The 13,737-nt window shown below is 34.3% G+C and overlaps 1 protein-coding gene across 3 annotated transcripts in view; it reads right to left on the bottom strand.

The window, feature by feature from the left end:
• LOC129218252 (solute carrier family 2, facilitated glucose transporter member 10-like) overlaps positions 1 to 13,316 on the bottom strand; it is a 120,764-nt gene extending 107,448 nt beyond the window's left edge. For all 3 annotated transcript variants that reach the window (XM_054852476.1, XM_054852477.1, XM_054852478.1), the window contains exon 1: positions 13,201 to 13,316. In XM_054852476.1, the coding sequence (XP_054708451.1) occupies positions 13,201 to 13,264 (64 nt within the window). In that variant the 5' untranslated portion in view covers positions 13,265 to 13,316. The remainder of the gene's footprint in view (positions 1 to 13,200) is intronic.
• Positions 13,317 to 13,737: the final 421 nt, after the last annotated feature.

Here is a 13,737-nt window from a genome sequence, read left to right as displayed (position 1 = left end):
AATTTTTTTCATCAGCAAGTCTGGGAAAGCTCGGTCTACTCTTATTATTAGTCTATGGTGTAGATTATATAATTATGAAATTTTAGATCAGAAATCTGCCGAAGAAAATAAGTCATTAAAAAAGCAGCTGGCCCATGGCGATTCCAACACACTACTTTTGCATTGTTAGCACGACGCTCGAACCAACTGCATCAATGGGACTCGGTTTCGGGACGTTATACATTACAGCAATGCATAATAATAAAAAAAACAGCATAAATTGGAGTTTTTTTCGACAAACCAACAAACAAAAGTATGAATTATCTGTTTATTTTTCGCCAAAAGCAGTGAAAAAAATCTTTAAAATGACGCCTTACTTATGAAATTTAATAAAGTATTCAGGAAAGCATGGCATTCTCACAAAAGAAAGAAAAACATAAATAATGATGATAATCTTTTTAAGAATCTTAAGGAGTATTTCATTTTAGATTATACATAAGGTTGCTATTAGGCCTTGTTACTAGTTTACGGAATAAAAATATCCCTTTTCCTGCTTCTGTAACACATTTTGAAAATGACGAATTAGTGATAAAGATGAATCTTAACATTTTAGCCAAAGCGCAAAGCTAATAATCAAGTACTATTTATCCTCAGCTAGCGTATAGTTTTAATACAAACTAGTGCTGTCTCGTAAGTGTGACGCATACAAGACAACTGCAAATATGTATTCCTTACAAGACTAATTTTGTCGTTGAATGTGTCATGAAAATTCATCGCAATAATTCATTCGCGAGGAAAGAACTAGCAGTGCTTTATCACAAAGCAAATTTTTCCACGATTTGCATTAAATTGGCCTTTGTAAGCACTGAACAAAAACGAATCGTTAAAGAATTACTTTTATTTGAATGCAAGCTACACAAAGAATTGCAAGGAGAAGTACTAAGTTTCAGAATAGAAAATACATGTTATAGCTACGCTACTCCACTTAAATGCAGATATTTTATAAATTGCGCATATTAATCTCGAGATTTGTGTGTTAAATAATAACATTTCTTTTTGAAAATAAATTATAATTAGAAAAGTCTTTTTTTTTTTTTTTAATTTATATGTTATTTAGCTTTTGTCTCGCTTTACGTATGACGGTTTGTCTCTTAGAAATAAACTTGTGCTCTTCTAGTTAGCGTTGTTGAAGTAATTTCTAAAAAGTCTTATTTTTGAGTTATTCACAACGTTATACGTGAAATACACCGCCAGCTCAGTCATTTCCAGCCGAGGACTGCAGTTTCGTACTTATTAGCACTCATCAGCCCGGCATAGGAAAGTGACTGAGCTGGAGATGGAAAACCTCTTAAGGAAGCCAAGAGTGCGAAACAAACTGGTAGCTAATATAGAATTAGCAGACCAGACGAGTGACCGAAGCAATGGTTCGGTTAACTCGAAGATTGAACGAAAGGCAAGGTATATTCAGTAAATTACCGCCCAATTAGCCAGGGCTAAAGCAGAAATACGTGAAATACACCGCCAGCTCAGTCATTTAGCAAATTAGCGGACTGATGAGTGCTAATAAGCACGAAACTGCAGTCCTCGGCTGGAAATGACTGAGCTGGCGGTGTATTTCAGGTATTTCTGCTTTAGCCCTGGCTAATTGGGCGGTAATTTACTGAATATATTCACAACGTTGTTAAGGGGAAAACATCACATCGCAATTCAAAGTCCCTCGCACCGGCCACTATACGTGGCTTAACCAGTTGGATAGGGCCCCGAATAGAGATGTGCTTTTTAATTCAGACCTGCAGCCGAGTAACACTGATCCAGCTATAGTTATTTGGAACACCTCCAGTACCCCCAGAGATAGTTATTTGGAATAGTGTTAAGAGCAAAACGTAAATATTTATAAAAATATAAAACCACCAACGTCAAAAAATAAGTTTGGCTATTTCCGAATGTCTTCGCATCCACGAGAACCATCTATTATCCTCCATCCGTAACAACTTACATCCATAAGTTTCTTGCGTTGAAAAAGGGTTTCTTTGTACCCTGAAACAAGGTAGTATCTGTGAGGAGGGTCTTAATGTTTATATATATACACTTATGTTCATGAAAATTGCTACAACATGAAGGATTCATTGAAAAGGAATAAAATTTATGCCACGTAACCTCATTGTGCGACAAATAAACGATCAAAATTACAGATCATTAAAATGAAAATAAGAGGCGTAAATTAATATTGAATGTAGCTACCACGCTCAACTATGCGAGCCTGTACACGTTTTGAAATCGAATCATAGAGGTGCTGAATGTCATGATTGGTAATAGCATCCCATATGGCTTCAATCTGAAGCCGAAGTTCATTCGTACCGGCTGCCGGACGAGACACATGGGCGAGTCTCCGACCAACGCAATCCGAGACATGCCCGATTGGCGTCATATCCGGAGAACGGGCAGGCCAAGAAAGTAGCGTAACATGTCGTGCACAGAAGAACACTTGTACGTTACGTGTGACGTATGGACGTGCATTGTCCTGCTAAAACACTGCGCTAGGACTGCTCTGAAGAAAGGGTAGTGTCTCCGGCTCCACAGCGTCCCTGAAGTGACACTCGCTATTGAAGTTACCCGTAATTTGGACTAGATGTGACTGCTCTTGATATTCAATAGCGTTGCAGACAATGACGCGTGGCGTTATGCTAGTATGACATCGGATTACGCACTCTGGGAGGTGATGTTCCCATGTGTAACATCTGAAGCGTACAGGTCCATCGTTTTTGTGCAGATTAAATCTGGACTCATCCGAGAAGACGACCTGCTGCTAGTCTTCACGCTATGGGGCGTGTTGGTGGGCCCATTGAAGCCGAAAGTAACGATGGTTGGGGTGAAGGGAATCCTGTTTTATAGGAATCCTTGCATACAGGCCCTGGCGCAGCAGATGTCGAAGAACCGTGGATGCAGCAAGTATGACACCTGTAGCTATACTCCAACGTTGCGCTAGCGTCCGAGAGGACGCTATACGATCCATAACAGCTAGGTGGATGAAGTGTCGATAATACCGTGGCGTCGTTCGGTTGCGTGGGCTGGGGCGAGCCCTTCGGCTAATTTCATCGTCCTCTATACTAGCTTGCAAGTTAACTTGTCAGTGACGTCATTAAGCGCGGAGGAAAAACACTGAGTGAAAAGACCGCCTGTAGGTTTGTAAGGAGGATCTCCGATAAGACACCGCACTCGCAGTTGCCTGCTTGGCGAATTAATCCGCTTTGGCATACTTCACACGGAACTGATTTTTATGTTAGAGTCGAGCCCGTACATGGAATCGCAGTTTTACGGGATAAAAATGAGAAATTAAAATGTTTGGTACGCTCGGCAGAAGAGGGGGGGGGGGACTTATTAAGCAGGATCTACTTTCAGTCGAGAAACCAATGAGCGGTATGACAGAATAGCAATTGATTTTCATTTCATTGAATAAGAAATGCTCCCCCCCCCCCCACCACTTTATAAAAAACGGTATTTAATTCAAGTATTTTGTTCTAAAAATTATTTCCTCTTCTCAGAAATATAAAAGTCGTTACTGGTAGAAATTATTAATTTTTTTTTATTTTAAAAAAAGCCTGACAAATTTTCTCAAAAACAATCGTAATGCATTAAAATTTACTCAAAAAAAGAAACCTAGGTAAGCAATGTGATTAATGTTCTTACGCTATGAGAAAAACTTGCAAAATGTACTTCATAAACTTTCTACATAAATTTATTATGTGATCAAGTATGTTACACTACAGAGAATGAATAATGATTACTTTTTCTTTTTTTTTTTTCAAGGAGGGGGGGGGGGGCATCCACTCGGTCTCGTGGGTCAGTAGCGCAGCCAGAAAAAATTACTAGGGAATCTTCAAAATCGAAAATTATTGATTTTTATTTTTATTCAGTTCTAATGTAAAAATATCATTCAATATATTCAACCAAAGTTTCTATGACTTAATAACTGTTCATTAATACATCATTATAGTTAGGGAAAACCTAACTTGGCAGCAATATAAATTCTACGCAGATCCTAATCACAGCATTAGACACTGCCAGGTTAGGTTAGCCTCAACTGCAGGAAAGTATTTTTTGTATTGATATATAAAAAGGACTTTGAAACAAAGAAAAGCAGAAGGGGGATGGGTAAAAAAACACAATATATTTATGATTCCCACTGGTAAGTTTTTGATAACCTCGAAATTCCTTTAAAATGCCCTTGAAATGATAAATATTCAAGCAATGCAATGCAATTAAAATATTCAAGAAACTTTTTTAAAAATTACTTTTGGGGTTGTTTGGGGAAAGTGGGTCACCCCTTTAAAACTGAAATATGGATATAGCTTTTATACTTTTTTACACTGATCATATGATATTTCATTACAGTGATTGGTCTTGCATATATTTTGGGTTTCTCGGAATTTTTTTCTAGGTCATAGAACTTTGTCCAAAAAAAAAATCTGATTTTTTTTTTCTTTTTTTTTTTTTTTTTGCGAGTTTAAGCAACATTTTTCAAAAAAGTGTTTCTAGGTTAGTTTTTATTATTTTTTTTATAATAATTAAACTTTTGTGTATAGTTTATCTTAAAGTGCATATTGCAGCAAGAATTTTTCAAAGAAGTGTTTCCAGGTTAGTTTTTATTTTTTTTAATAATAATTAAACTTTTGTGTATAGTTTAACTTAAAGTGCATATTGCAGCAAGAATTTTTATTGTTAATAAGTGTTTAAGAAGAGGGGTTTCACTTACCCCGTACATTTTTACTATATAGGAAGTGGGTCCAATCCTAATAGTGAGGAATTTATAATCAATAGCAACTCTGATGAAATATTTATATTAGTGAAATACACAACAACTATGACGATCTAGTATGAATTGGTAGTTCAGCTACAGAAGTACTAAAACTGGTGATTTTGTCTTTGTGAAACTTACAGAAAGAAAACCATAAATTACATGTTGAAAGTTGATGTTACAAATTAAAAAAAAATACTGCTGAATTCGCAAGAACTAAAAGAAATTGTGTCGATTTTTATTGACTTGTTGCAGATGATTTTGGAGTTATTACTGAGGATGAAGTGATACTAGTTCTTCCTTCTTAGCCAACTTTAAATTGACACAGCAATTTTGGGTTTCCAATTTCCTTTTGAACTTAGTTTTGGCTACTTTATCAAGAATGATCTTAATCAACTGTATTACGTTATCCAACGCACCTTTAAATATAAAAGTAAAATACGTACCAATAGGCTTTCAATAAATTTCACAGATGTAATTGTTTTGGTGCATTCAATGAGAGGGTCTTTGTAAACTTGAACACAGGCGTGCGCAGGACTTCAAAAATGGGGGTACCACTGTACAGGGAGGTTGAAATTACAATGGGAAAGGCTCCCATACTTGCTTGCTTAAGGAAAATTTTTAAGTATTGTGAGAAAAAATCATTTTAAAAGCGTAGGAGGTAAGAAGGTAATGAAACCAAAAATCTAAAATTTTAGCCATTTTTGTATTAACTTTTGTTTCTACGAGCTAATGGGGGTACCACGGTACCCTTGGTGACCCCCGTGCGCACGCCTATAAACTCGAAACATGTGTATGCAGCTCTGCCTATTTATGGGATTAACCAGGGCTGCGGAGTCGGAAGGAAAATGGCCGACTCCTATTTTTCTAAATTGAAAAGGATTACTTGTAATTTGCCCCTTTTTAATGTTTGACAAATATATATTGATCAAATCGTGTGCTTTCAATTTTTGAAAGCTGTAACTTGAGAGAAAAAAAAAAGCTTTTTTTCTAAGTCTAAGTTCTTGAGAGGGGGTTGTTTGTCCCGGGTAACACCTATCTGGTAAGTGTCACCCGAATTTGATTTCAGAGTTTATAAAAAATATAAATACTTTAATTCCGAAAATTTTCCCAAATATATTTTTAATTATATTTCATCAATAAAATTTCAACGAAAATAGGGTACATATACGTCAGGAGCAAATTTTACTCAAGATACGGCAGTATATAAATTTGTACGAATAGCTTTTGCTATACCTATATTTCTTCTTCGCTAAATTTTTAATTTAAATTTTATTGGCTGCTTTAGAGTTACCCTTAATATGAATATTTTAAGATTAGTAACTGTAATTATTGAGTGTTGTAACCAAGAAATCATTTACACTTATTTTGTTCCATACTTTTTAGTGAGAACTAAGCTTATAGAAATATTCTTAATAATAATTTTTAAAAAACATTAGATTGTTTCATCGGATCTTTTGGATTCGTGCTTTCGCGCCAGAACTTATTTGAATTTGCCGAACACCCTCAAAAGTTTAAACCCGAGCCGAGATACGGGTCTCCGCTTACTAAATTGTTACATTCCTTTTACTATTTTATAACTGAGATCGAAAAAAACACTATACTTCTATTTTTATTTGAAAGTGATTTACTTGGGAATGCTAGGCAACAAAACCGTTTGATAACAGTTGCTATTAGTTAAGTTAAAAAGCAAGCAAACTAGGGGACGGCTACAGAATGTTCGGTAAGCGCTCATGCTAGCTGATTGCCATAACGGCAGTTATTTTCTCATTTGTAGCTTTTTATACATGTAATCGAACCAATTAGTGGTCAGTTTTCAAAAAATGTAAGGAGAGTCAGTGAAAATGAAAGAAAAAAAATCCTGGAGTCAGAGTCGGCATGTTTTTTAACGACTCCGACTCCTTTACCCCAAAATCAGTCCAACTCCGACTCCACAGCCCTGGATTTAACGCTGTAATATTTTCTTTTCTGCAGTACCAGCCGCTAATAAAAATCACATTCGTTCTGACATTTGATTTTATAACAGTGTTATATTTTTAATGCGAAATTTTTCTGCTTTTAATTATACTGTATTTTTTAGGTTTATTTTCTGCTATTTCATTTTTTTGAGCAATCACGATTGCTTATTGCTTTCACTTGACTGTTGAATGATGTTAGATGATTTTTCCCCCACCATCACCCTCTGCAGCACCACCTTCGACCTGCCTCTCCCATGCTGCCCCTCTAGCGAGCACCGTCTCTAGGTTGCGTCCATATCCCTTACACACACGCACGCACGCATGCATACACGAGCACACACACACACACACAAAGGCCTGCACACACACATACCTTCACACACACACATACCTTCACACACACACATGCCTGCACACAGACACAAACACACACTCGTGATTGCGAAAAACATAATTTGAATTCAAGATGTCAAAATTCAAATCAATTTTTTAATTTTTTTTAATGTCTTGCCTAATTATAATATGTTATTTTTCATGTCAGTTGTTTCCGCGCTGGAAAAAACTGCCCCAGACAAAATATCAATTTTATGCCAATGTTTTTTTTTTGGGGGGGGGGATGTAAACGCATTTCCATTTTACATCGCAAATTTATCCACATTAAGTGTAATTGTTAATCTATATATATAAAGTTTAAAATAAATCCGAACAAAACCCAGCTTTGTTGAATTAGCTGCTTTACAGTTTAGAACAAACATGATTCATATAAACACTGTATATGATTTGAGAACTCATAATCATGGCAACCTGTTATGTCATAAATAAGGAATCTTGCATTTATCTTACATACAAATAGAAACCAAAGTTGTTTAAATGATCATTACAAATCACAATTTTTTCAACTGATTTTGTGGCATGTTATTCTCTTTGGTAACTGATAAATTGTATGATCATCATTAAAATTAAGAAAGTCCAACATTGCCAGATATTTTTGATTTCTCTATAAGTGCAAAGGGTTATTAAATTTTAATAACATGATAATAAATAATGATTAAGAATTAAGAAAACATTGAAAAGCAACACAATTTAAATTTAACAAGAGAGTTTTTTTTCTTTCTCTCATTAAAATTATTATAATATGATAAAATTGTTAAGTAACAGTTTCAATTAATTTTGAATTATACTATATTGTAACTTTCATTCAATATATGACAAAAAAAGTTTGATTTCTAATTATCAAACATTTGAATTTGTTTACTATTAGTTGCTGAATATTGAAGTATTCGATAGAACCCAATATACGTTTTATCCACCAAAAACGCAGCATGAATATTCGGTGCATCTCTATAAATGAATATGTTGATTCTTTTCATTTAAGGAACAATTTATAAAACAAAATAGCACATTTAAATTGCTCATTACATACAATTGTGTGTGAAATACTTGAAGTGAAAATAGAGCTTTTTTTACGACGAGATGTTTATTCGGAGATTGATAATTGAAATCAAATTAAAATACATTAAATAACAATTAATAAAACATGTGTATTTGCTGTAAATTTTAAAATATTAGTCTCTGTCACATGGTAATTTCATCTTCGATAATGCATGTAAACAACTAAAACAAGAAAAAATGTCTGAAGTTTTTTGAATCTAGACTCAAAAGTCATATAGGATGAATTAACTAGTCGATGTTGATAAAGAAAATGTTCTAGTCCAACCAAAGCGTTATTTGCATTTCCTTTGGGAATGTAAATGATTATGATTCATATACAATCGTTTTATTTCTATTAGTTGATCAATTTTAAAATATTTTACGAAACATTATAAAATATTTGATATTGCAATAAAGTTTTAATTGAATTGAATTATGTAATAGTTCTATTGCATCATAGCCATAATTTTACTCATTAACATAGATCTGGATTTTCATTTTGTCCAATATCTTTTGCTGTTCTAGACCTTTTACAAAAAACTCGACAAAATACCACCCGCAATTACAGAAGCCTTAATTTTTAGGATGACATGACTTCTTCTGTACTAAGCATTCCTTCAGAAGCAGTGTCGGTCGAATCGGGATCAAAATGAATTATCAAGTTATCAACAGCAGTATCGCACATTCCATCAAGTTCCCACATTAGTTCTTCTTCTTTAATAACGTGGCCAACGCAGTTCTTCCACGTTTCATCTGAGACATTATCAATAGCTTTTTTTGTCAGCTCTTCCACTTCTTTTTCTTTAAATGTTCTGTTTTCTGCTGCCACCTTCCCTTTGACAACACTCCATATGTTTTCAATGGGATTCAGCTCACAGTGATAAGGGGGAAGTCGCAAAACAGTATGACCATGAAGAGCCGCTATCCTATCAACCCGGTACTCCTCATACTTGCTGCGGACATTTTGTACAAGATTCAAAAGTTCAGCTTTCAGCATATCCGAGTTCCAAGCGATATTTTTTGATGTCAGCCATCGTCGAATGTCATCTTTTTTGGTGGAAGTGTTGGGAATGTTTTCCACAAAAACACTGTGGTATGAAGCATTGTCGATAACTATAATACTGTTGGGGTCAAGGTTTGGCAGCAATTTATTTTTAAACCATTGTTCATAGTAATCTCCATTCATTTCTTCATGATAATCTCCTTTGCTTTTTTTTTGCCTTAAATACATCAGCAGCTCCTTTCACAAAGCCTTTCTCACTTCCAGCATGAGTAATTATTAACCTGGATCCTTTTCCTGTAGGAGCTTTTAATCCCGTTGAGAGGCCAGACATAAATGCTTCTTTCGGCCTCTTGATGAAAGTGTCCTGCCACACTGTTTGCTTTGTGTGGCCAAAATTCACCCAGGTTTCATCTGTATAGTACACAGTCCTTCCTTCATTTCGGTAGTGGCGAATTTGCCTCAAATATTTTCGTCTCCAGACTTGGATGTCTTCCCTCTCTATCAGCATAGAATTCCTTGATCTCTTCTTGTACACAAACCCTAAATCCTGCATCAATCTTCTTGTTGTGGCGATTGTCAAATTTGGTAGGTCAGTGTCCTCGTTAATAGTCTTCATGACTTTCGCCACCGTTGGTATTTCGTTTCTTTTAAAAAACAAATGCACTTTCCTTCGAATGGCAGACAGGACGAAGTCGTCGAACTTTTGCATTCGCGTTGCTTTGCCTTTTCTTGCGGGCCTTTTTCTCCCAGGTGTAGAAAAAGAGCCTTGGATCTTAAATTCATTTTGCATTCGTAAGATGCTGCGGGTTGAAACACCTGTCAAGTCCGAAGTTTTGTCCAAAATTTCAGTGACAGAATCGTTGGGATTCCTTACTTGCAATTTATGAAACACATTCATAACTATAGTCTTTGCAGAGCTCTTCAAAGCGCTGCCTTGCTTGTGTGGCTGAAACACATAGCTCAATTTTGGCGTCGTAGATTCCATTATCAATGATACAAAAATAGAAAAACGAGCAAGTAAGATAGAAAATAAAACGAGCGAAAATAGCGAACGAGAGTGGAGTACTTGAGCAAAATCGCGCCAAACGCAGAATATCCGGAGATCGCCAACTGTTTGTGAGCTCTGATTGGCTGGTTCGTTCAGTTGCAAATGAATGTATGGATCCGCGCTGCACCGCTCTTAAAATTGAAAATATTTAACGATTCACAGAAATTATGACAAAAAAATGTCCCTTTTGCGTCGGTTTAACTAACTAATCCAATTTCTAAAGCAAAGTGCGTAATTTCCTCCGATTATCTGGCAAAGCGCAAGGAACTATTTCCTTCACTTGGCCGCAGCTCATTTCTCCATAGCCAAGAAAACTTGCAATCGAGTATATCGATCTTTTACAAATAAAGTAATACAATTAAATTAATAGACTAATCAATTGCAATCCTAAAAATAACTTTTTAAAGTTATACTTATCCTATTGAATTAGAAATCTAAGTCAGCACATTAGTCAAGAAATTATAAATGTATAAATGGTAAATCCTATACCCGCGTTTGCCCGACCCGCTTTGCCCAAAGGCAGGTTTTTTTTTTTCCAATAATTATAACCTTAAATTTAAAAAATAAACAATCGAAATGACTATCGTAGTTTGTAGGTGGATGGTGTCAGAATAACGTAATATTATTGACAATAAAAAAAGTAAGCTGGTCTTCAACCAATCACAAGTTACAAAACTTCATTTTTTTTAGAAATGTATCATTTTTATTTTAAGCCTGGTTGCGCCATGCCGCTTCACTGCTGCTTCGCTGGGACTGATTAAAACTCGGGGGTGTTCATGTAAACCCCACATACGTATGCATGGCCGCTTACACACCATGGGGGAGGGACATACGAAGTCCTACCCACTTTGGGCCTCCCTCACCTATTTCCTGACGAAAAGAAGCAAAGTAAATTTAAAATTGTTTACACACATTTTCAATTCACATACATCCCCTTAAGAGCTCCCCTTCTGATGTCATAAAATCTTCAAAATCACAACTTTGCAAAACTTCATCAATCGGCTAATTTTGTTCGTAAAAGAGGGAGGGATATTTAATTTATTTATTTCAGTTTAAAATGTAAGTGTGCAAGCAATATTTTGCTAAACATGATTGTTAGGACCGGAGAACTGTATAAATAGCTAGAATTTGTAATGTTTACAAAGTTTGATATTTTGACACAAAATTGATAAATTTTGATTCCTTACGTAAATTAAAAATTTTTTTCCCAATTGGAACTAGTATACGGTTATTTTTAACGGTTTAGAAATTAGCTGTTGAACATCGATTAGGGTAGCCAAGACACCCATATATCTAAATATATATGTATGTGTGTTTTTGTTTATATGTTACCTGTTGGCAAATCCTAATGGTCGAATTCTCCCCAATTAAAGAATACCCAATATTCAACTGTTAATTGGTTTTATAATTAATTATGTTGAAATCGGACTATTCTGTAAAATGGTATGCGTGGTCATACCTCATACATAAAAAAGTGTAAAAAATCTGTGAGTGAACAATAAACTACCCCTATTTTCCACCCCCCAGGGTCAGAATTTTTTTTCCCAATTTATATGGGACCAATTTCGGAGTATACCCTTTTCAATAAAAAAAGAAATATTAAAATTGGACTATTCTGTAAAAAGTTATGCGTTGTCATGCATAAAAAAAAGAAATATATATATATACGGGTCGACTCTGAGAACCTCCTCCGTTTTTTCGTTGGTTAAAAATTACATTACATAAAGAAAGAATAATATATTTTACAATAAAACTTGTATTGAAGTATGATTTTTATTTTTAGCGAGAAATTTGTACCTTCAAAAAAGGTTGAAATTTTCACTTCTTTTTTCATGGGACCAATTGAAAAATAAAATTCTTTCATCAAAATATTTTCTACTTGACAAAAAAAAATGTTTTAATAAAATGAATCAGTAAATAAAAGAATGAATATTGAAACAATAAGCGAATAAATAAATAAATTAATTAATGTATGAGAAAAAATAAATGAGTGAATAAATAAGAAAATAAGTAAATGAATAAAAAAAATACGTGAATTACTAAATGAAGGAATGCAAATGAATTATTTGATGAATGAATACATTAGTAATTCAATAAATGAATCACAAAGTATGCAAAAGAAACTATTTCACACAATGCCTTGTTCACTTTACCTCGAGTGTATCTAACAAAATATATTAAACATTAAAAATTAAAACATGCCTAAAAGTAACTAAATAAGAATTGCATTGGACATCAGCAGGCATCAATTATTGCTAAAAAAAATTAATTACAAAAACTATCATTTCATTATAACAAAAATTATTTTTGAGAACCCTCTATTACAACATGTGTATTAAATTTTGAAAATGACTTACATTATTATATACCTTGATCTTTAGAGCTACATATGTTATTGACTGGAATCAATTATGCTCACGAACATTGATAAAATATTGCTAGATAGGTGGCGCTGTAAGCTATGAGGATATTATACCATTTCACTTTGTTCCGCTATTTCAATTTATCCCACTTTTCCTGAGAGTTTAATAAATGTTTTGTGGTTTCACATAAAAGGTCAACTTTAAATTGGCACTACAAAGACAAAGTTTATCATACTAAAACAGTAAAGGATTTTTTTTTTTTTAAATCACAAATAAATACCAAGGGTTGCACATTAAAATTTCACGCGTGGTTTCTGTTTTCACATTATGCAATATATGATACTTTTATACTTCATTTGGACTTGAAACTTATCACGGAATATTACAGCACAAGATAAAATCAAAGTTGTCTAAAAAATAAGAGCTTATGAATAGTTTTTAAAAAATATTTGTGCGAGTGTGCCTGCTTGAAAATAAAGCACTAAACGTAAAACTTGAAAAGAAAAAAAAACGTATAATTATTAAATTGTAATAGTTATAAACTTTGACGCTTTATTTTCCATCCCAATAAAAACAACTTCAACAAAATATTTTGCTACTTAAGTTATATTTGATAAACTTACCTTTATCCATCACGATTTCTTCGGATTGAGATCGAGTAAAGAATTTTTTGCTCTTCTCTATCATGTGGACTCAGTGTAAGAATAAACAAGCTCTCAACAATTTATTGTACTCATAAAACAGGTGAATTCCACTTACAATAAAGTCTTGCGCAGTAAAGCAACTTCAGAATTATTTCATAATTTAGGCTATTTTTATACAGTGAAGCAAACTCCGTTTGCTTGAAAAATCTGTCGAGCTCATTCTGCCGTTTGTCACTTTTCTTCAATCTGAGGTTTTCGACTCATTTCGCTCCTTGGGGAAGATTTATTTTCATGCATTGTTGTGTTATTCAGGAACTCTATCACACGCGCGGAAAACCTTGTAAGTTGGGATGCTTTTGAGATGAAATCTTAATTCAGTTTTCTGTTTTGATGTTCTATGTGTCTAGGGCATTGCCAGTCAATTTCACGCTGTCTATCTTCGATAGACAGCGTGCAATAGACAGCGTGACAGCCACTTTTTAACATATTAGATATTATAACAATTAGATACTTTAT

The sequence above is a fragment of the Uloborus diversus genome, chromosome 3, assembly GCF_026930045.1.
Source record: "Uloborus diversus isolate 005 chromosome 3, Udiv.v.3.1, whole genome shotgun sequence".
NCBI lineage: Eukaryota > Metazoa > Arthropoda > Arachnida > Araneae > Uloboridae > Uloborus > Uloborus diversus.
The sequence above is the reverse complement of the archived record's forward strand: the minus strand, read 5'-3'. Positions and strand labels throughout refer to the sequence as shown.